Genomic DNA, 22633 nt, shown 5'->3' on the forward strand with positions numbered 1-22633 from the left:
TGGGTAAAAGACATGGTGCATACTGCAGCAGCTTCCTAATCTGATAAACTAATCCATTGAGAAGACATTCCCTTGGGACCTCAAGGGAAGGGGACAGTCCCCTGGAAATACCCAGCTCATTTCCCTCTCTCCAAAAGGGCGTTGCCAATGTATTTTTTTGCTGGCTGCTCCAAACACATGCAGTTTTTTCCAGGAGCTCAATATGCCATGTTTCACCAGCTCTTTGCATTATGCTCTCAGCTTCCTTCTCTGTTTTCTTGCCATGTTCTGCCCTCTCCACAGTTTCATTAATAATGTCCAGCACACACTCTGGGCACCTGCTGCTTACAGGGTCACCAGGAGCTTCTGTCACTGCACCAGGTGTGGGACACACCCCAACAACGGTGCTGTTCAAATACAGGCTTGCCTTTGCCCGAAGGTAATTTCCTCTTTGATCAATGGATTGGAAAAAAAAAAGCTTTTAACCAAGTTGCTAATTCACAGGAAAGACCTAATCTGAAAGCCTCTAGATTCTATTTCTACCATAAAATAAAAAAAGTGTCCTCCACATTCCCCACCCTTAGTTACCTTTCCAGTTTAACCCTCTCCTCCCTTCCATATCCAATCGTGCTGCATACTGAAAGTCTCTGTGCTCTGGAGCTGGCAAATCCCCTACTGTTCTACTTTTATTCTATTTTCCACAGCTGAATTCCCTAGGAAGGACTCTACATGCTCTTTCATTCTCTGTAATACCTGACACAACTTTGGAAGCTACTAGAATAAATATGGATCTTTTCCATTTACTGTTTTGCAGCCACCACAGCAATCTGCTCTTAGAATGCACATGTAGCTGCCTTCTGTGTGTACAGCTGTAAAATGACGAGATCCTCATCGTTGTATTTGCTCTTTTGAGTATTTTTGCTCTTTTATCTCTATTTTCCTTTTCTAAAATGTATTCTCTCAGTATTGCACTGTTTGAAAGCAACTGGTGCTAAAAATTCAGGATAAAATAACTGCTTTTATTACAGCTATGAAGCATTTAAATTTTTTATGGCATCAATTTGTGTAGGGAAAAAACTTGCCATTTCATAAGCAAAAGTATAATTTTATCCTTAAGGTGACTGCTTCATGATTGCCTTATTATTATACATGCTGAAAAGAGAAGATGTTTCTCCAGGACAATTATCAGCCAATACATGAAATCAGGGTACATGAAATCAGTCAGTGCTGTCTGTCCAGAGTGTGTTTTGCATTGTTTTACATAGTAAACTAAGTACTGATACACACAGGGATTTTTAGTTCAGCTGATGAATAAACAAAAGGACCCAGATGGCAAGCAGACTAAAAATTTGCTTTTATCACCAGTGCATTAAGAGCACCCAAATCCATGCAACCTTTCAATTTCTTTTTCCCAAAGCACACACGAAGAAATTATGCAATAAATCCCTAAATAAACTGATGAAACATGAACTTATAAAACCAGTTACCTAAGTCTAGTATCTGGCCTTTTAATTGTAAAACAAGAATTTTTGAGAAAAACACTGTAAACAAACATTTTCATAGTTAAGATGATGCTCCATATCTCAATGTAGCATACAAATATTCTGCACCATTTTTACAAATATCTCGTGTTCCTGTTTCCAAGCCCTGTGAGAACAAATCTGACACACCTGGATAGACAAAGGTTCTCACCTGAGAGCTCAGGTAGAAAAAGTCATTCCCGGCTTTCCCAGACGATGGCGCCGCGCTCCCAGCGTTAATTGTTGATGCTGCAGAGAGCCACGGACACTTCCCGCTGCCAAGGAAAAATATGTTTTATTACACATGCTAGATGTGTCTTATTAGTAAGAAAAGAAACAACAACACAACTCCAAAACACACCCCCACACTAAAATAATTCCACACCAAACCCTTTCATTTTTTCTTAAAAAAAAAACAAAACAACACAGGAGATTTAACTTTTTAAGGGATACAATAAGGAAAAGCACCTAGCACAGACTAGTCAATTACTGGGAAGGAGTTTAGGCACTTCTTGAAGGCATATATGGGTAAACGCCATGGAATTCATGCTCCAGTACATTCTCCAGTTACAAACATCCAAGAAAAAAATGTAATATTAATAGAAATTGGTTGAGGTTACAGATATCTGAAATGTAATTAGAACAGATTCTATTCATTAATGTAAATAAGGTAAGTTATCATGAAAACCCTTTGTTTCTATGAAAATAAATATTCCTTCTTTGAGGTGCTGAATTCACATTTCCAGGACAACAGATGCTTCCATCTGAAACATTCCTGACTGTGCTTTTTTTCTGAAGAATCAGAGGACACTTTCAATCAAAAACATAAACCCAGGCAAAAAAAAATTGTTTCAAACTAGGCAGGTACAATTATAAATGGCAAATACTGTGATTTTGCTGCAATTGCTAGTATAGTGATGCTTTTGGATTTAAGGGAACAAACTTCAGAGAGAGAAAATACAGATGAGGGAGGCTGATGAACTCAGAACCATCCAGTAAACATCCTTCCAGTAAAGTCTTCTTTCATTTCTTGAAGCTATTAAGCAATTCTGTATTTTCTAAGCTACTGCAGAAGAGACACACCTTAAACTGGAAATAGAAATTGCCCAACCAGTTAAACTCTGGTTTCTTTCTATTTGCTTGAAATGGGACCTAGATGGAATAAATGAGGATGGTTTTCAAGTAATCTAGTTTCCTCAACTTGCCACAGAGCAAAGTTTAAGTCATATAATAGAAAATTCAAAGGAAAGTAACTCTCTGTTATTAGACATTTAAAGTTCATGGGCATGTAGCTGTAAATGAAGATATGTTTTAGATATACTCACTTGTGGATAGCTATGCAGGACATCTTGTTACATTAGCTCTATTAACTGTCTTTGTAAAGCAGCAATGAAAGCAGAATATTTTTCTTCCACAGACTTACTACATCTGAGATTGCTCTGAGGAGAGGATCAAGAGAAGAGCTGGTTCCTAATTTTAGCTGAAGGAAGCTGGTCACAGAATTGGAGCAATAACAAAATTAAACCCTACTAATCAGACCACCCCCTGCTATGGCCAAGTAGGGGTATTCATACTGCAGTTTGTTTGCTTAGCTTTTTTTAAAATTTCATTTTAAGAGTTCATGTTTTGTTTATGATACAAGGTGTGTTTGTCTACAAAAAAAGGAAGAAGGGAAATAACCATAAAGCCTAGTCATGTGGGTAGTGCAGATAGCAACTGGGAAACATTAGACTCCATTACACTACCATGCAACCAATTATGGAACATACTACTGTAACTGCAGCAAATTGTGGTGAACAGAAGTGAAGTCAATACCAATTTCCTTTTCAGACTGAAGCATTAATTGATCTGCTGTGAAGTTCAACTGAGACAGCTGATGGTTTTAGAGTCACTTTGCCCCTAAACAAGGTATGTTTTACCTGTCTAGCCCACACCAAAAACTTCCATTACTGTATAAAAACCAGAACAAACGAGTGTTGCCCTATCTCCTTTGTTGGGTTGCCATACTTTCTTTTATCTGTTTAGTAAAGAAGAAAAAAGCCCAGTGGATAAAGAACTTCACTTAGCTTTTGCTTTTTGAAACTGCTTAGACTTTGTTTCAACAAATGTACTGTAGCTGCAGCAATACCCTGTGCTGTACTATTCTGTAAGGAATACAGGTTATACCTGTGACACTGCCAGCCAGACAACTGTGAGGATTTCTAGAAGTAGACAGGAGCTTTGGTTCTTTATTGAAGGAATCCATCTATGACTTTGGTGGTAATTTTATTACTGCAGAGGGTGTACACCTGTGCCCTTTACACCTGAGAAGTGACACTCTCAACAGTATATCCTCAAACACAAACTTCCCTGTTTTGTGTAGTGGAAATGCTTCCTCTGTGAACTAATAAAAATACATTAACTTGAGCAAAGACATACCCAGTTCTTAAACATTTTAAATTTTCTTAAGAAGAGAGAGAATTTTCAAAAAACATACACTAGTACATATACACATCAACTGCAATCTTTACTGTATTAATTCCATGCCTCCCTGAAATCAGTATAAAATATTCACCTAACTTCCAAATAATGTGTTTTCATCTACTTTGTAAAACATACTATTGTAACACAGAAATTATGGCCAAGGGTTTGGCAATGAGGCAATGACTAGAACTGCAAGTCATTGTGACTAGGATTGTGCTGTGGATTTCTGCTTTAGGGAGTAAGACAGATTATTTTCTGACCAAAGCCTGTTGTTTCATTCAAAGCATTTGCCAAGAAGAAAACTAAACACAGTAATGGCAGCATAATGCTAACCTATTTAATAATGCTAACAGCATGGGCAGCACCATGCTAACAGTCTTCAAAAAATATTTAGGCTTTACTGAATTATAAAAGAACCCACAGGAGAAGGGAAAGATGCATCATTAAATGAGTGTTAACAGCTTCAATTAAAAAAAACACATTTCCCTTTGGTTTAATGTAATGAATTGGTAATTTATTAGCAGATGACTTTGCTTTTCTTAGGCAAACTGATAAGATTTTTCTGTTACTACCAGGGATCAGGACTTTCTGCATTTACTTCCTTGTTTGTGCAGCAACAGCATCAGATAAAGGATGGTGTTTATTGGTTACCTGCCTATTGGAAATATATTTAATTCAATTAAAAAAGTGACACCCAACAGGAGATGAAGAATGTGACAGTTTTGCTGAAGTTGAAAGCTTAAGCACATTTATTTACATGCAATAAGTTTTTATATGGCTTTCTCACCTCTCAGCTAATACAGAACTTTGCAATGAAAAATTCATGTAGCATACAATACTGAAGCAGGAAGGGAAAGAACTCCAGCTTTTCACTAACATTATGCTGCTGACAATCTCTGTTATGATCTAATGGGCAGGTGAGTGTTCCTCATTTATATCTCACACCATGCACTAGTGCTTTCTGAAGATAAAACACAGTTCTGTGCAAAAGGCTGATGCAGGCCTTGATCCCACAGTCTGCCTCTGGAGTACCAGACCAGACTGGTCTCATGCCAAATACTGTAAAAATTAGTAAAATGATAGAAAGTGTCTGGAAAACCAAAGAGTTCTACAGAACTGCAACAGTAAAGTGGGATGCAGGTGGCTCTGCCTTGGGACTGCATGACTCAATGATTTAGGATTTTGACAGGATTCTTACAGAGCTCTGGTCCCCACAGTCTGTTTTTGGTGCTGTATCCTGATGACTTACACTCCAGAGTCTCTAAATCCTCAGTTTGCCATCATCTGGTAACAGCAACATCTGTGCAGAATTCCCATGCCCTTCAGCACTGATTATAAAATCAGTGTCTGTGATAAAATTTCCAAGTCCAAGAGCTATAATCTCCTCCCCCTGCTTCAGCAACACTTGAGGTGAGTGAAGTCAACAAATCTGGCTGAGAGAGTTTGAATTTACAGAAATTGTGTTTTCTAATTCCTCAAAAAAACCACAAAGGGGAAAAAAAATCTGTTTCACAGCTTCTGCCTGGACTGGCACTATCAGTCTGCCAGGCCACAGGAATCACTATGATTTATAGTGCTTAGGATTAAAAAATGCCACTTCCAATGGCAGACCACTTCAAGTTTGGAGTTGTTTTACCATTTACTTGCAAAGAAACAACCAGATGAAAAGAATTTCAGTAACAGAACAGCCCTTTCTGAAAACAAGACATATCCAGATAAAAGTAGGTGAGCAAGAGCCTCCCATATTATTAGCAGATATGGCCTTTATTTTTCTGCAGCAGCATCATTTAGAGAGTGCTTTCAGTGGAGTGGACCATACCTATCAACATAATGTCCATTTGTTATCAAATTCAAAGAAAAACAGTGAATGTTTTTATGTGAGTCTATTGAAAGATAATGCATGCTCATGTTTACAGCTCAAATTTGTGCTTAATTTTTTAAAAAATGGAAAGAACATTTTTAAGTACTTTTGTTATTTATGCATATAATGATTTCTTCAAATGTTTACAGTCTATGTATCCTTATTATTAGTAAGGCTCTGCCTTTTTTTCCACCCATGATACATTTATTACAATCCATCAGCATAAATAAAGCAAAGTGGAAGAGGAGAGAGGGAGAAGGAAGGCAAACATTTAATGTAGGGCCTCTTTTAAAGCAGGGGACAAGGAAGGCAAACATTTAAAGCAGGGCCTCTTCTAAAGCAGGGCTTAATTTCTTAGTTTAAACTATCAGCCTAACTAAATTCTGATCTACTCATTTAATGCACAACTTTCTAGAACACAGTGCAGGTCTGCCAATAAACAGTAGTAATAGGGAAATAAATTAGGCCAAGAAAAATTCAAGTTTTTCTGATGTGTTGGTGTTGATGGGTGAGACAGAAAGAGATTTGGCATGAAGCACATATGTGCCAACAAGTGATAAAAGAAATAAGTCTCAATAGAAAATAGGGAGGAGGATGTGAGAGGCAGCAAGTAATACCAGAGTCTAGAAGTATTAAATATCAAATATTTCAAGTTGAAGTGAGTGATTTTTCTACTGCTCAACAGCCAGTAAAACTGGAAGCACATCTATCTGAATTGTAACAGATGCTTACAAGAATATTTTAAACATTATGGAAAGACGGTCACAGAAGTGACTTGCTTTATCTTAAAAACACTTCATGATCAAGTCTAAGTTATTTTTACAGACCTTTCAGGGAATGTTACATACATTCAAATCCTGGCCATGAACAGCTGGAATGGTGCTGCCAGCCAGGACAGGAGCACACCTGCCAGCGCAGCACCCCAGCCCTGGCTGTCACTGCTGCTGCACAGCTGGGCCTGTTCACAGGGCTCCACACACAGAGGCACCAGCCCAGACAGCCCAGACACCTCCAGGGACTCTGGACAGAGCCTGTGCAGTGTCACAACCCCTGAACAGAGGTCACGGAGCCAGCCTGGCGCCCCAGGCCAAACACTGGAAGTCTTAAATGTGAAAACCAACACCAAACCAAACCTTTTGTCATGCCCCTGTTGCTAAGAGACCAGGGCTTATTTAAATTAGTTTGGTAACCTGGCAGTGAAGGCCAGTACTGGCCTATATCCTGATACCCAAACTGTCTCTTGGGCTCCCAGCTAGTGCTCTGCCACCCCCAGTCTCACACCTTGCTCACATGGCCCTCAGTCCACACACAGGCACCATGGTGATGCTGCAGGACAGCTGCCACTCCTCAGGGTGAAACCTGTCCCAGGCCCTGGGCTCCCCATGCTGTGAGGGGCTCTCCCACGTCCTGGGTGAGCCCTGAAGGGTAGCGCCTCTCCAGTAATGACTCTGACCAGAATGTATGCACAACAAAATTAGCTAGAAGTAAATGCCAATTAAACTACAGCCCTTGTTCATCTGGGCAAGCGTTGGTACAGGTGAGGGTTTTGGTCAGGGCACGGTGCACATGAAGTGCCTTGGATGAGGTGTTGGCTCATGGCTTTGCAGGGGCCGTTACTGCAATAGCTGCTTCCCAATGGAGAGAGCTTTGGGCAAACACACTGCCTGCTCCTGTTCACAGCAGCACCTCAAGGGCAACACTCACCAAGCCCCACCCCAGTGCCCGAGGCCAAGCCAGCAGTATTGCTTTTATTTCCATTTCACTTTCTATGGGATTTCATTGTCCGCGTGCTCCCATATGGCAGGGATATGCTGGACAGCAAAGGCTTCAGACAGCAAATGAAAACCGTGCCACGTTTGTTTAACCTGAAAGCTTTTTTGGGAAGTGTCCAACACCAAATACTGGCTGGATTCGGTGAATCATTCCCATTATTCTTGCTTGTTTTCCACAGCCAGTCCTAGGGACAGCCACCCTCTGCACTAAAGTAGACAACTGCAGGATGAACCATTTCCTTCAACAGTTCCATCAGGCTCCTCTGTAAGTTTCTATTTTCTGCAGAAAGCTACCACTAAAGTAACCAGACAGTGTGGAACTACACTAATAGCACCTTGTGGCAGAGAAATGCAGGGGGGTCAGAAAGCCTCAGTGTCAGCATTTTTCTATCATATGCAAGTTTTATTAAACTTGGTAATTAATATTGAATTTGGAAGTGATACAGTTCCATGGAATGTACTAACTAGGGCGAGCAAAGATAGTATGGTGATTGTTAAAAAAAGCCAAAATCAACCAAAAATCCCAAACCAAGATCAGAATGGAATAGGAGACTATTAAGAGTGACAGAAATGCAGAGAAATAAGAATGCTGTTGAATTATTTCAATAGCTTCTAAATTGCCCATGGAATAAAAATTCATGGGTTTGCATGACACAGATCAGGGGTCTTACTGTTCTCATAAACATCAGCTCATAAAATTCAGCCAGTTGAATCTTTACTGTTTGTGGGACAAGGAAACCATTTGTTAATTGCTTTACAGATTTATGTTGAGTAGCTAAGCAGGGAGATAGAGAATTGTTCTTGGTGTATGCTACTTATAAGAAAAAAACCCTCCTCTATGCAGGAGACAGATTTTTAGGAATAGTCAGGGAAGACACAAAATCCTAACAATTTTAACGATATTCATGATATTTTTGAACTACTAAAATATATTTTCATTTCCTATATTGTGTGAAAACCCTCCCCAAAAAATCTGTATTAATAAAGAAAAACAGAACAGCTTAAAAGCAAAACAGTTTTATTACCAGAACTGTTATGCTTCAAGACATGTTAAGAGAAGCAACAACCTGTGACTGACAGCAGTCACACTGCTTAATGTGCTACTGGAAACATCACTGAAACATGCTAAATACAAAAATTAACTAAAAAGTACTTATTTTCCCAATGTTGACAGATACTTAGGTCATAGTATTTGCAGCCAAAAAAAGTGACTTACTGAAGAACAAATTCAAATAATGCATCAACCCAGAGCATGGGACTTTGCTTTTGCTACAGTCAAGTAGAAATATGAAAATATAGAGAAATATTTAAAAATATTTTCTGTTTTAAAATACTTAAAACTTGTACTCTTCAGAGCACTGTATTTTTGTGGTTCTATGCTATCCAATCTTATTATAATGCCATTCCTTAAAATGCAAGCTCAGGACTTATTCTGAAGACTAGTAGTTCCTCTCACCTCTAAAACAGAAATTCTGCTGAGTCATCCTTACTAGATAAACAAATATTTATGTAACATTTAAATCATTTTTTTTCTCAGCTGAAGAAAACATAAAGCTTCTGAAACTAAACTACCTTAGAATTCAGGAGACAGCTTTTCTAACTGAAGTTTGTCTTTGCTTCAGCTGAATAACCTAAAGCACTTGACTATTACTCATTTAAATAGACTTTTCCCAATTAGCAGTTGTTTCACTTCTGTTTTCTTCCTCACAGAAGGGATTATGAATTCTGAACATCCACTGTAAAAGAACCTGTGGAATAGATTGAGAAACTGCTTAGAAGGGGGCACATACAGAAAATATCTACAAAAGGATGTTCTGCCACTGGATACATTTATTGTCCCATGATTTTACTGGGAACCTGCCCGTTACATTCTTTCTCTGGCCAACCCATAAGCAATCACACAGAAGCTTAAAGAGGAACTGTCTCTTCATAGAATCATTCAAAATTTTAATCTGTTAGTTTCTATTTGATAGAAGAGAAACTCCTAATAGTATGTAGAAATCTTTAAAAATATTGTTAATTGTGCACTACATTGGAGCTTGTACTTGAACAATCTTGCACACAAAGAAGAAATTAACACTGTGTAGTTTTGGATAATGCAAGTTTTCTAATTCTAGTAATTTATTATTAATTTAATTATTACTTTAAAAAATTAATAATGAACAATATTTAAATACAAAAGAAATTACCTGATTCTCATTTCCCTTCTAGCCATGCTTAACTCTTAGGTTTTGAGGTTCTAAATCTGCAGTCTCAAATAAACCCTTAAATAATCTGTTGGACTCCTCAGTGGGCAAGTTTCAGAATTTGCAGCACATTAGCTTTGACTTAATCTGTCTCCACATCTAAGACAAGGAATGTATGGGTACTTTATGACCACACATGCTGCCATACAAAGACTTCCTCTGGTTATGAATTTGGTCTCTGTATAACACTGAAATACAGAATAGAAAGGAAGGAAACCAGGAATCCCAATTTGGAAAGGCTTTTGGGCAATATACATGAAATGCATAAATTTAGAATTTATTTTATTAAAAATTTGTAAAATGGCAAAATGAATGTATTTTGAAGCAGATCCTGAAATTCTACAAAAACAATGAAGGCTTTTTCGATCCATAACTACCATCTCAAAATACTCAAAAATTCACATCAAATGTTTATTGAAAATTAATATTTTGAGTCAGATTTTTGGACTATGTGGATGCTGTATGCCAGCTCCTAAAGCAACATAAAACTTCTCATCCAGAGTCTAAAAAAAATGTAGGGAGTCCCTAAAAATGTAGCAGAAGCATTTCCGCACACTGATTTCAGTAGTCAAGTTTGTGCAGAAGTGATTCCACTAGATTCATAGGGTACCTTTTTGAGGCAGCAGAAACCTCTCACTTGGTGAGCTTTTTGACTGTTTCCAGCTCTTCTATAGGTTCCCACTTCTGATTGATTGTTACCAGCTGGAAGAAATGGAAAATATGAAAGTTAGTAAAATCCCAGTGAATATGTACTCCACTCACACACACCCCCATATCAAATATCAGCTTATTGATGAAAAACTTCTAGTTTACTTTCAGAAATACATAATAGATGACATAATAATTTGTTGAACAAAATCAGTTGGATATTAATTAGATTTGTTTCCACTTTTAACTTGATATTCATCAACTTTGCACTTGTTTTCTCATTCATATTTTACTAGTTCTTACACATTAAAAGAGGTGATTTATTGTGTTGGAAATTTATACTATTTATACATATATTATACATGCAAATTACCTTCTGAGGCTTGGTAGGATCAACTTCTTCCCATGGCTCTGAACTGCCAATCTTTCGAATGCTTTAGAAGAAGATAAAACAGGTATTAAATTTTAAGGTGTGCCCTTGCACACATTTTCATATGAGCAGTCTACTATCAGTAGAGCTATTCACTTAAGCAAGGAGGTCCCTAAAACACAAGTTTACAGGTTTGGGCATTATATTTTAAAATCTGGATAGGAACTGATGATGGCTTACTTTATTTGCAGCTTCCAAAGCACCAAGCAAGCCAGCACTGTTCACATAGCATTGTGAGGGAAGCAAGCTGAGAATTCAAAACTGAATAAAGACACAAAGTAAGGGGACTTTTACCCTGACAGTTAAAATGCCTATTCCAATCACTTAAAAATAAATAAATAAAACCCTAAAAACTTTAAGAGTATAGGATTTGGCTCCAATTATCAGCCAAGCCACTGGAATACTCTCTTATTTTAAGTTACTACTATCACTGTTCTTCATATACAAGTCAATAGCCTGGTTGCGATATATGTGCATCTCATCTATCTATGTGATTATATGAAATTCTCGACTAGAACATCCTAAACTTCTTATACTTAAAGCAAAGAAAAGGCATAATTTTTAAATGAAAAGTTAGGAAATAACCTGGAACTACACTCCAAATTAATTAATTTCCTCACTATTTACAATTTGCAGATACTTTAGTCATTCCCAGTACTCCCAATACTCTGGAACATATGCCTGTGCCTTTACTTTTTTGTGTAAAACAAGATGGTCAAATACTTGGTTGAATAAAAAAAGTTAGGGTAAGCTCCAAGCAATAAGTTTTTGCTTACATCACATCAGATTTGCTGAGTAGGGAATAGATACAAAAAGAGAATGCCCCAGCTGTTGCCATGGACAATATTCCAACCAGGGGAATGAGCTGAAAAATAAAATAGAGAAAAGAGCTGAATTTATGTCCTAGCTAAAGACCCACGAGTAGGGGGAGCAAGGGTTACATAGAATTAGGGAGATATTACCTGTTTACGTACATTACCTCTATATTACTCATTACACCACTTCATTTTTAATATGTGAATTTCACTTTTACCTTTCTCCACACCTCACTTTTTAATACATGAACTGAACGCGGGTCCCATTTCCCTGGGAAATCAAGTGGCAACGCCGGGGCAGCTGCCCGAGCCCTCAGCATCCCCCCCACGGGCGGGTACCACGGCCCCGACCCCTGAGGCAAACTTACTTCTTTTTGCCTTTTGAGCGTGTTCCAGAAGCCTTTGCTCATCTTGGCGTTGGCTGCGGACGGGCACGGGCGCACTGACAGCCGGCGCTCCCTGAGGGAGGCGGTGCCGGTGCCGGTGCCGGTGCCGGGCCGGGCCCGCCCCGCGCTCCCCGAGCTTGAGGCGCTGAGGGGAGGCACAGCGCGCCCCCCAGCGGCCAGAGCGGGATGCGGCCTGCGCCCTGCCCGCGCCAACCCTCAAACCTGGCCTGTCCATTTCTTTGGCTTCTGTCTGTCCTCCAGGAGCTGCCCAAAGAACAGGGCATCTAGGCAAACGAGTGTCTTCCGAGCTCAGAGAGGTGCCTATAGTGACCGAAAGAGGACCCAGTGTCACCATGTCCCCTGGTGCTGCAGGAACAGCTCAATCCGAGCCCAGGTTCTCATTGTCACTCTGGTGTGTTCCACAGCTCCCATCTCTCCCCATGTCCCTCTGATAAAAGCGAGCGGGGGCAGGCAGGAGGTGAGCGCAGGTGACTCTGTACATTGGTTTGTCCCCTTTTCTCCTGGCTCCTGGAAAGCAGCGAGAGGAGGGAAGGAGAGGCTGCCCTTCCTGCACGATCTGCTGGCTGCCTGCAGCAAGAACAGACACGGCAGGGCACTACCAGCTCAGCTGCTCCTGGGAGGGAGCACGTCTGGAAATCAACAGTGGTGTCTTTGAGGAAAAAGAGCTGGCAGCATTTTACTCTAACAGCTTCCAGGTCCAGCAATTCCAATGCAAATTCTCAAACACTGGAAAGCAAAACAGACAATTTTCACATATTTTCTCAGCACTATTGCTGAGAAACCTTTGTGTATTTGGGAAGATTATGAGTGTTGTCTATTTGTTGCCACCAATAAAGCTACAGGATGGTCCTTTCTATAAACTGGTGCCACCAAACTAGAGCAGCTGTTTGTATCTGAACCCTTTCCTATCTTACAACAGCTTGTACTACTGCCTTTTGCCCTCCTCAGTCACCAACTGCTTTAGAACTTCCTTTTGTGATCCATCTCACCATAAACCACACTCAGTGGAAGGAATATTTGTTAATGAGATTATAACTTCTGAACCTCAGCTAAAATAACGAACTGTCTTTGACAGTGGTGTATTTTATTCACAAGCATTTTCACTGGGAAAAGATAATAAAAAATAATAAAAAACTTCCTCCTCTATTAAGTTAAAATGTACACTTACATATATGTAATATCAACTTCCTTAGAAGTGTCTCTTAGTGTATTTTAAAGTGTATTTTAGAATGCAAACTACAAAAATGCATTGCCAAGGAATGGCTGGGTGAATTTTTCTGCAGAAATTGTCATTAAGAAAACTCTCTTCTCTAAAGAAGAAATTATAGTTTGAGTTGATTGCCTACTTGTTATAAGCTTACTCAATCCAAATAGTTGTACACTAAGCAGTAACTAATGTAAAATTACTCCCAAAACCCCTGACTTCCAAACCAACACCAAGGAGTTAAACACTGATAACCCTTTCACTGCCCGTGTGTTTTGGAATCTGCTTGTAAGAAAGTAAGCCTATAGATAGGCACATGTAAAACACATTTTATACAGAATGAGACTTTCTCCTATTTAATTTGCTGAAAGCTTTTCTATTTCTTATATATTTGCTGTCTTTTGGAGACTTCACAAGACATTTTTAATTTTCTTATTATGCCATTTTTATACTTGAAAGTTGGAAATCTATGGTAACACTAAGCTGTTTCAGTGTTTTAGCTAATTATCTCAATTAACTTGTTTCACCAGACGTAAACCTACCCAAAAGCAAACGAGATTTTAATTTATTATTCATTAGTGAAATTACAAAGCTTTTCACAAGTGACACTTTACTGTATTTCACACTCCCTGAAAACTACAGTAAGTACAGTATTAAAAAGCAGGAAAGATGCAAACCTTTTCAAAATCTTCGTAATATATTTAAAAATGCTTATGCCACTCCTTTTTAGATTCAAGAGGCTAATTCTTGATTAGAGAATTTTTCATAGAACTCCAAGTCTTTTATGTTTAAAGATGGTTTTACAGTCTTCAACGATTTCACAAAATGTTCCTGTTTTACAGCAGTTGCTTCAAGTCCATTCTCTTGCAATGCCAACAAAGCAGCCTTTAAAAGAAAAAAAACAACTTAGTCTTTATCATGTTTTAAATTGCATATACTGTTAAGTATTTTAAAATATTCAAGAAAAAAAACGTTAGTTAAACCATCTGAAAACAGCATTGTATAACTTAGGGTGATTTAACTACAGATAAAGATCCAAGTAAAGTTACCATAAAGTTACCATTTTTCATTCACTTTTTCTGTCTGGATTAGACAATGCATCCTTTATAACTGACATATTTGGATTTTCTCACTAGTCTTCTGTCTTTTATGTAACTCAACTCAAATTTTGGATTTCTCTTCTCATTTTTCCTGCTGTCTAGCCTTGACAGTACCTGTAATTTCAGCTTACAGTACAAAGAATGCAATTCACCTGGATGTGAGCATGAATTAGAGAGAGCCACATGAAATAAAGGGCAGTACAGTTCCTTAACTTCTGGTGAATTACCACAGGCAGACTTTATTCTTATTTGGCTCTTTTATTTAAAGAATAAACCCTTGCTCAGTTCTTCTGTTTTAATAATTTTCTTTGGATTTTCAATGCAAATTGGGAAAGAACCTATACTACAGATGGCTTGGTAACACCTATGAACTAGATCTCTTTTTTCATTAAAAGCTGTTACTTAGAATTTATTTCACAGATGAACCAGAAGTATTTCTTACCTCTTTGCACAGATTTTCAATATCAGCTCCAGAGAAGAGATCTGTTCGGGCTGCTACATCTTGTAATGACACATCAGTATCTAATGGAATTTTTTTGGTGCAGATTTTCAAAATGGAGAGTCTTCCCTGTAAATTGATGCACATTATGCAAGAAAACAAAACCAAACAAACCAAAAATTAATATTTCTGCAAAGCAGTTCCAAAGTTGAAATTAGAGCCAAGGAAAATCCAGAAAAGGACCAAAACTACAGTTTTTGGTGGAAGAATAAAATGCTATTAATGGAGATAATGCACTTCTGGGTTGACTCATATATTTAAGATCTGTTATTCACAGTCACTCCTTGCTTCATGAAAACACAATATTTTAGGCTGAACAGAACTGATTTGGCATGCTTTGGGTGAACTTCATTTTTGTGAAGCTCAGGACAAACAGCTACACTAACCTTGGGAACAGTACACAAAAATTATTTGAAGCAAGGACAGACAACATATTTTGGTATTTCCTGAATTGTAGCTTGATTTTGCAAATATACATTTTTCTCTATAACTACCTACACTAGTTAAAATCATATTGGTGTTTAAAATAAAAAATATCTTTATTATTTCTTAGTTTTTTTTCATTGTATCTTGCATCTGGTAACTGATCTTCAGTCAAGTGAAACACCCATCACTTGTTAAGTCTGTTACAGGAATATGCCCCCTTTGCTCTTAAAGTATTCTGGCAATTAATATCTCTCCCTTTAAAGCCACATATGGATGTGCAATACCTTCAGATCTGGAGGTGGAATATAGATCATCTTGTCCAGCCTTCCAGGACGGAGTAAGGCATCATCCAACATATCTGGTCTATTTGTTGCAGCAACTACCATGAAATCTTTGTTCACAGTTTCCTGAAACTCTAGCTGAGGAAGAGATCATGTAAACAAATTAGTGCAACACGGCTGAGAGAGAGAGATATTATCAAAAGATATTAGTTAATTACTAATGACAAGAGGGGAAGGGTGAAAACATAATGTAATTTTACATGTAGTTATTTTTCCTTCAATATTAGTATTTTTATCTTTCTTGAGCTAAAAAAATGCCTTGGTGCAGGGCAGATTACATGACAAAGAAGAAATATTGTTAGTATTTGCCCTGGCAAAAAATAAGGATTTTTTTTTTACCAGATTGTAACAAAGATCCTTTTAATATGCAAAAAAACCTAGGTATCCTAAAATTCTGGAACTGTTTTCTTTATGGTTCTCCCAGAGAGTATCATCATGAGAGAAAATCTATATACAAAAAAGCTAAATATTAAATGTTGTGAACAATTCATTGACAAGTGAAGGTATAAGTTTTTGTTTAAGTAACTAACTGATCACAACTGTGCTGCTTTTGTATGCATTATGTGACTGCAAATGAAGTAGGAGAAGTACTTACAAAAACAAGCTCAGGGAGGAACTTGTTTAAGAGTAAAAATCACACAATCAATCTAAAATATTATTTTACTGTCAAGAAAAGGATTTTTGTGACAGAAGGTGAACACCCAACTAATAATGCTCATTAGGTGTGGGTATTTTGTTAAAAGACTCATTGAGGAACAGTGTATGCAAAAACCATCAGCAGCCTACACAGAGTATCACCTAAAATCTAGTAATTCTGACAGAGTAAAAGAGCTTCTTATGTTTTTCTAAGTTTGAAGGTTTTAAGTTTAAAATGTGAATGCCAACAACTAAAATTTTTGAAACAACTGGACAGCACTTCACATTCTTCCTATACAGAAAAGGCAGCATAAATACCTTCCTTTCCTCATCACTTTGTTCTTGGCACTGAGCCTCAAGCTGTAGCTTGCCTCCTCTTCTTTCTGTAACTTTCAGCCCAACTCCATCCAATTCATTGAGAAGAACAGAAAGAACCCGCTCTGAGACACCATGGCCAGTTCTGCAGTGTGCCCGAGATCCCAAGATAGAATCAATCTCATCTAGAAATATTATTGCTGGAGTATTTGCTCTTGCTTGGCGAAAAACCTTTTCAACAATGTCAATAACATAAAAGATTAATGCCTGCATTCTATCAGGTAAGATGAAAAAAGAATCCCACTTATATATACTCTGTATTTTACTTAACTTTAAAGATACATTTATAATGATTATTAAGACCTGTTACATTTACTACCAGCAAATTCTGCTTCTTATTTATATTCCTAAATGAACTGAAAACAAAAGGCTAGAAATACTTCCAAAGTTTAACACTGGTATAATTTTAGGGATAGACTCTCACTTTATCTATATGTGATTCTGTACACCATTTCTATTTTATAAATAGATGAGAGCTCTATCATCTTTTCAACAACAAAATTTAGGTCTAACTAATACTTTACAAAAATCAAGCAAAAATAGACTACAGAACCTTACACAAATTAAAAACTGTACCTGAGACAAAATCTTCTCTGAATCTCCAACATAAGGTGAGAACAGGTCAGCACCACTTACAGAGAGGAAGGAACAGTGACAACTTGTGGCCACAGCTTTCACCAGTGTGGTTTTGGCACAGCCAGATGGCCCATAGAGAAGAATACCCTTGGGATGAGACAGGCCCATCCTGGCAAATGCCTCAGGAAACTTCATAGGCCACTCAATACTCTGCCAATACATAAAAAGGGATGAAATTCTAAGTAACAAGCAATCAATAAAACTGCCAAGTATGTAATTTCTTCTCCTTGATAGAAACATGAATTGGAAATCAGAGAATACTGATTTAGTCTCTCTACATACAGTGCCCTCTGCTTAAATTTTCCATTTGAAACAGAACTAAAAGCAATCCTGAAGAGATAACAGCCAAGAACCATCCCAAGATAAATATTCAGGAACAGACAAATTATCTGGCTACAAGTTAAGTATTTTTCAGCTACTAAAACATGCCTATTTCCCACTATTTTACTATGCTTGGTGGTGGTATCTTGTGACTGCAAGATTTCTAACTCAAGCACTGTAATAACACTGTAATAATGTTTAAAATACAACTTATAATCAGGTAATTTGTAAGAGAAATAATTTTCATAATGCAGTGTACAGAATACCCTGGAGTACATCTAAATTAGTTTAATACATTACCTGTTTTAACTTCAATTTCACATCTTCAAGCCCACCAATTTGCTCCCAAGTCACAGGCTTACACTCTGTTAGTCCAACTGCACTTCGAAAAGAGGATGGTTGAATTTTTTTAAAAGCTTCTTGGAAATCTCCCATGCTAATCATGGTTTCAGTTTCAGCTGAATCCTAAAAAAAAAAAAAAAAAAAAAAAAAAAAAAAGGAAAAACCCAGATAGAGCATATTAATATTTTAATGCAATACTTAAATGCAGCATTAATATGCAAACCACTTTACATAAGGTTAAATACAACTAATAAGGATGTCAATTCCTGACCTAATGAGCTTAAACACTGCAGAAAAAAATCAACAAAAAGCAAAATATAACCTTTAATAGCGTGTTTTTATACAGGAATAAAAACAATTTTAACAGAAACTAATGCTTCAGAGAAAAATACTATTCCCTAAATTATTCCCTACATTAGGCAGAGACCTTCTAAATCTAATAGTTGCTTTCAGGGTTAACACACATTGCATCCTACAGTCTTATGAACAGAAATTTTAAAAGTTGCAAAATTCATTTTGACCATGTACTGAAGAATCTAACACATTTATCTCAAACAGGCTATAAAATGCCACTACTAATCCACAGAGGCAGTAACAGAACTAAGGTGAGAACTGAAAGGACAAGCAAAAATAACATACTTAAAATATGCTTGGTGTGAGTCTTCAACTTGTTGAGCTTTTCAAGTAAAGTATTAATGAGAAAAAGGGTAGTACAAATATTAGTGACATTTTCTTGACTGATCTGCAATCATACCAAAGAGCTGTGGGACACAGCCTGCATAGCAGCTTCTCTGCAGAGTGCTGTAAGGTCAGCTCCAACATACCCAGTTGTCATTTCTGCCAGCTTAGCCAAATCAACCTCTGCAGAGATGGGCATATCAGATGTAAGCAACTGCAGGATGGATCTTCTCTGTGTAACTGTTGGGGTCCCAATAATAACCTAAACCAAACAGAATAAACAAAAATTTTAAGTAGATAATTTACCATACTCATTTATTTCATAGACCTAGGCAAGAAATTTTGTCTCTGCTTTATACTGGCTAATGAAAATTCATATATACTTATATCCCAACTAAACAGTTTTACAGGAAACCTATTAACAGCACTATACAAATGACAAGTATTTAAAATACTATTTACTTTCCAAGTGAATAATCTTTGTATAAAGAGTTGTTCATAAGACACCCTCAGATAGTGTTTATCAAGTCCCATAACACTGAAATAGTAATTTCCTTACATCATAAACACTAAATTAGAATAATATGATAGGATAATTACACATTCATACATTATTGAAAACCTGGTAAAACATCATCATAAGAATACATCTCAACAATCTATAAATCCCAGAAAATAATGAAAATTATGATTATGAAAATATTAAAGAACTTGATTAAACTGGTGACCTAGGAGTGGGTTTAGCCAGGAAAATAAACACTACAAGCACAAGCACTGTGTTTTGCATAACTGCATGTGTTTTTCTTCTTTGGACTACTAGGCTAATGGAAGTTTTCCAGAGTAGACCCAATTTCTGTTACTGAAACCTGAATAGAAGTTTTGACACAAAAGGTTACTAGTTCTCTGTCACAGTATTTTTTTAAAGAGAAATGCACAAAACGAGAATTTAAATGGAAAAAATCCAATCCTGTAAAGCTAAGCACCTGTAAGCAAACAAACCCCCTCAAGATTAGGTCAATGTCTTTATAATAAAGATGGATAAAGACTCCTCCCATCTATTTTCCAGTACTGGAAACTGGAACACTGGAGCTCTCAGTGTTCTGAATAAAAAAAACCCAAAACAACTGTACCCAAGTTGCAGCAAACTGAAGAGAGAAACGAGACACCTGTCCCAAACCTGTAGAATCCCACTATCAAACAGGACTAGAAGACATTAAAAAAGCTATTAACAGCCCCCTTCCACCTCAATGAAGAAAGAAAAATATGCGTGTACGGCTAACAGGGTTTATTTACCTCTCTGTCAAACCTGCCAGGTCTTCTCAGTGCAGGGTCTAAGGCATCAGGCCTGTTGGTGGCTGCCACAATGACCATCTTCCCCTCACTCCCCACTCCATCCAGCAGTGTCAGCAGCTGAGCGACAATACGATCCTCAGGAGCATTGTTTGAACTGCCTCGCTTTGGGCACAAAGAATCAATCTCATCAAAAAAGAGAATGGTTGGGCCCTCGTTTGCCATCTCTCTGCCCTTTTCAAAGACTCTTCGCAAATTCTCTTCACCTTCTCCTGGTCTTGAACCGTGGAGGGCTGGGCCACTGATGCCGAACAGATAGGCACCCAGCTCTCTGGCTACTGCCTTGACCACCAGAGTTTTCCCTACGCCCGGGGGCCCAATTAATAGCACTCCGTTAGGGACAGAAAGACCCAGCCTCTTGAAAGTTTTTGGAAAGCGGAAAGGAAGATCAATCATTTCTTTCAAAGACTTCCCCACATCATCCAGTCCTGCAACTGAAATTTTTGCAGTGTCTTCTGATAGATGTCTGTACCATTCTAAAGGGATCACCTCCTTAATTTTTATGCTTGTTTGAGGAGTTACCAATCCAGCTCCTTCATTCAAAGGAGATGCAGACAGTATTTCAATATACACCACGGGATTTTCGGGACTTGGGGCAACAGTAACAACATAACGAGGCAAAACATACACATTTCTTAGCAGTTCTGTGATCGTCTCCTGCAACAGCGCTCTGGGAGTCGACTTTTTCAGCGCGGCGCTCTTGAGGACCACTCTCACGGTGGCTGTTCGCAGCTGTCCGCAGGGCAGCAGCTGCAGCCGGCCCAGGCTCAGCGAGAGGCCGCGCAGCTGCCGCGCCGCCAGCCCCGCCGTGCTGCAGGTGAGGTCGGCCTGCAGGTACCCGTCCGCCAGGTCGTGCCGGGGCCACGCCGTGCACACACAGCAGCCGTCGGGCACGGATATCTTTAGCGGGGCGCCGATGCTGGCTCCCAGCAAGGACAGCGCGGCAGGTCCCAACCGGCACCGCTGGGTGCCCTCATCTCGCGGGTCCAGCGGGAGCAGCTTTAGGACCGCCGCCTCCATCGCCGCCTCTGTGAGGGAGGGCAGCAACCCCCCTGCTCTACGCGGGCCCGCTGGCTGCTTACTCACCGCACCTCGCTCTCCGCGGGGCTCCCGCTCCGCCACAGCCCGGCGCACCGCGGCCGCCCGGCATTACCGACCCCGGCAGGGGCCGGACGGGCCGCAGCGCAGCGGAGCCGATTGCGCGCTGACAGGCGGCCCCGCGCATGCGCCACGGCGGAGCAGGCGCACTGCGCGCCGCCTCAGCCCTCACAGCGCCGCAGAATGAATCCGGCGGCACTGGGGCTCTGGGGTGGTCGGGTACAGCCTGTGTCCCACACCACCACGTCCGGACTCTCCTCAAGCAAGGGATGGTGATTCCTGGGCAGTTCACTCAATAGCTAATTGCCCTTCCTGTGAAAAATTTTGTCCTGTTGTTCAACCTAAACCTTCCCTAGTGCAGCTTGAGACTGTGGCTTCTTGTCCTGTCTGGGGGAAGAGGCCAAGCCTGGCCTGGCTACAGCCTCCTTTCAGGGAGTTGTAGAGAGGGGTAAGGTCCTGCCTGAGCTTCTTTTTCTCCAGGCTGAGCCCTCCATGCTCCCTCAGCCATTCCTCATAGGACTTGTGCTCCAGGCCCTTCACCGTCTTTGCTGGCATTCTCTAGACCTGCCCCGGTCCCTCAATGTCCTTCCTGAACTGAGGGCCCAGAACTGGCCACAGTACTCAATGTCCACCACCTCCCTCATGCCCTGCCTCAGCCACTGCCCTGGGCCTTCCCTTTTGAAGGGCTGTCAAGGCAATGCCTGTGAAATTAGTGCTATGTCCTGGAGACTTCTTAATTTCTCTGTCTCACTTCTTCTACCCTCGTCCCACCGAGGAAATGCACTGAGCCCCTTCTAATTGCCATTCACCTTGTTCTCCACAGAGTTAGTCGTGACAGGCCTTGTTTGCCACCCTCATTTCTTTGCCCTCTTTTTGTCCCCTCAGCACCGCCGCTTGTTTGGTGCTTCTTAAACATGTTCCCAAATGTAGGGAAATAGTTCCCCTATTCCTGTGCCCCTGCCAGTGCTTCCCTCTGCTCCTTTGTCACCAGCAGTCAGGGCTGAATCAGCTGTGGGTGCTGGTTAAAAAACATGTACGGAGTCACACAATTGGCTTGAGAAGCTGCTGATACAAGTAATTAAGACACAGATATTCATTCAACATTTGATAAAATGGTTGTAGTATGTTGCTCTGACAAATCCTTAGTCAGCATTTAAGAAAAGTTTTGGACCCCCACCTTCTTATGTTGTACCATTAATTGCATGGTACTTTTATAAGAACTTTCCAGGAGGTCTGTCAGAAAAAAATTAGTATGTGCATAGTTTTATTCTTGAAAGTAGCTTAGTTTTAGATAAAGTCACACGTGCTGAATACATAGACTTTGAGACTGCAGACATACAAGAACTGGGATCTCAAATGCTCTTTGCTAGTCAGACACAGTAAATTCACAGAAAACCCAGAGAAGGTTTACAGCACAACTGCAATCTGTCCTGCATTGTATTCTGAAGGCCTCAGGAGGGGCAGTGTAAGAAAACCTCTGTGATGG

The 22633-nt window shown here is 39.4% G+C and overlaps 2 protein-coding genes across 2 annotated transcripts; both read right to left on the bottom strand.

The window, feature by feature from the left end:
- Positions 1-8596: 8596 nt before the first annotated feature.
- On the bottom strand, positions 8597-12475 carry LOC306807979 (normal mucosa of esophagus-specific gene 1 protein; the record flags this gene model as incomplete). Its single annotated transcript, XM_079318056.1, has 6 exons — positions 8597-9343; positions 10479-10543; positions 10863-10923; positions 11696-11784; positions 12103-12265; positions 12348-12475. 6 exons carry the CDS (start codon positions 12473-12475, stop codon positions 9247-9249), a joined length of 603 nt encoding a protein of 200 aa, XP_079174182.1. The 3' UTR covers positions 8597-9246.
- A 1415-nt stretch (positions 12476-13890) lies between these two features.
- On the bottom strand, positions 13891-21338 carry AFG2B (AFG2 AAA ATPase homolog B). The gene is made up of 8 exons (XM_079317899.1): positions 19993-21338; positions 18776-18961; positions 17980-18144; positions 17299-17508; positions 16666-16893; positions 15655-15789; positions 14888-15013; positions 13891-14230 (listed from the first exon to the last, which is right to left on the bottom strand). Exons 1-8 carry the CDS (start codon positions 21067-21069, stop codon positions 14078-14080), a joined length of 2280 nt encoding a protein of 759 aa, XP_079174025.1. The 5' UTR covers positions 21070-21338; the 3' UTR covers positions 13891-14077.
- Positions 21339-22633: the final 1295 nt, after the last annotated feature.

Source organism: Erithacus rubecula (genome assembly GCF_903797595.1).
Source record: "Erithacus rubecula genome assembly, chromosome: 14".
Lineage (NCBI taxonomy): Eukaryota > Metazoa > Chordata > Aves > Passeriformes > Muscicapidae > Erithacus > Erithacus rubecula.

Excerpts from the sequence above, each read along its gene's own strand:
- AFG2B (XM_079317899.1), bottom strand. The coding sequence starts at position 21,069 with ATGGAGGCGGCGGTCCTAAAGCTGCTCCCGCTGGACCCGCGAGATGAG. Across the intron at positions 17,509-17,979 it reads TGAAATTGAAGTTAAAACAG|AGTATTGAGTGGCCTATGAA; the intron begins GTAATGTATTAA and ends ATGTATTGGCAG. Across the intron at positions 15,014-15,654 it reads TTCCACCTCCAGATCTGAAG|GGAAGACTCTCCATTTTGAA; the intron begins GTATTGCACATC and ends ATCAATTTACAG.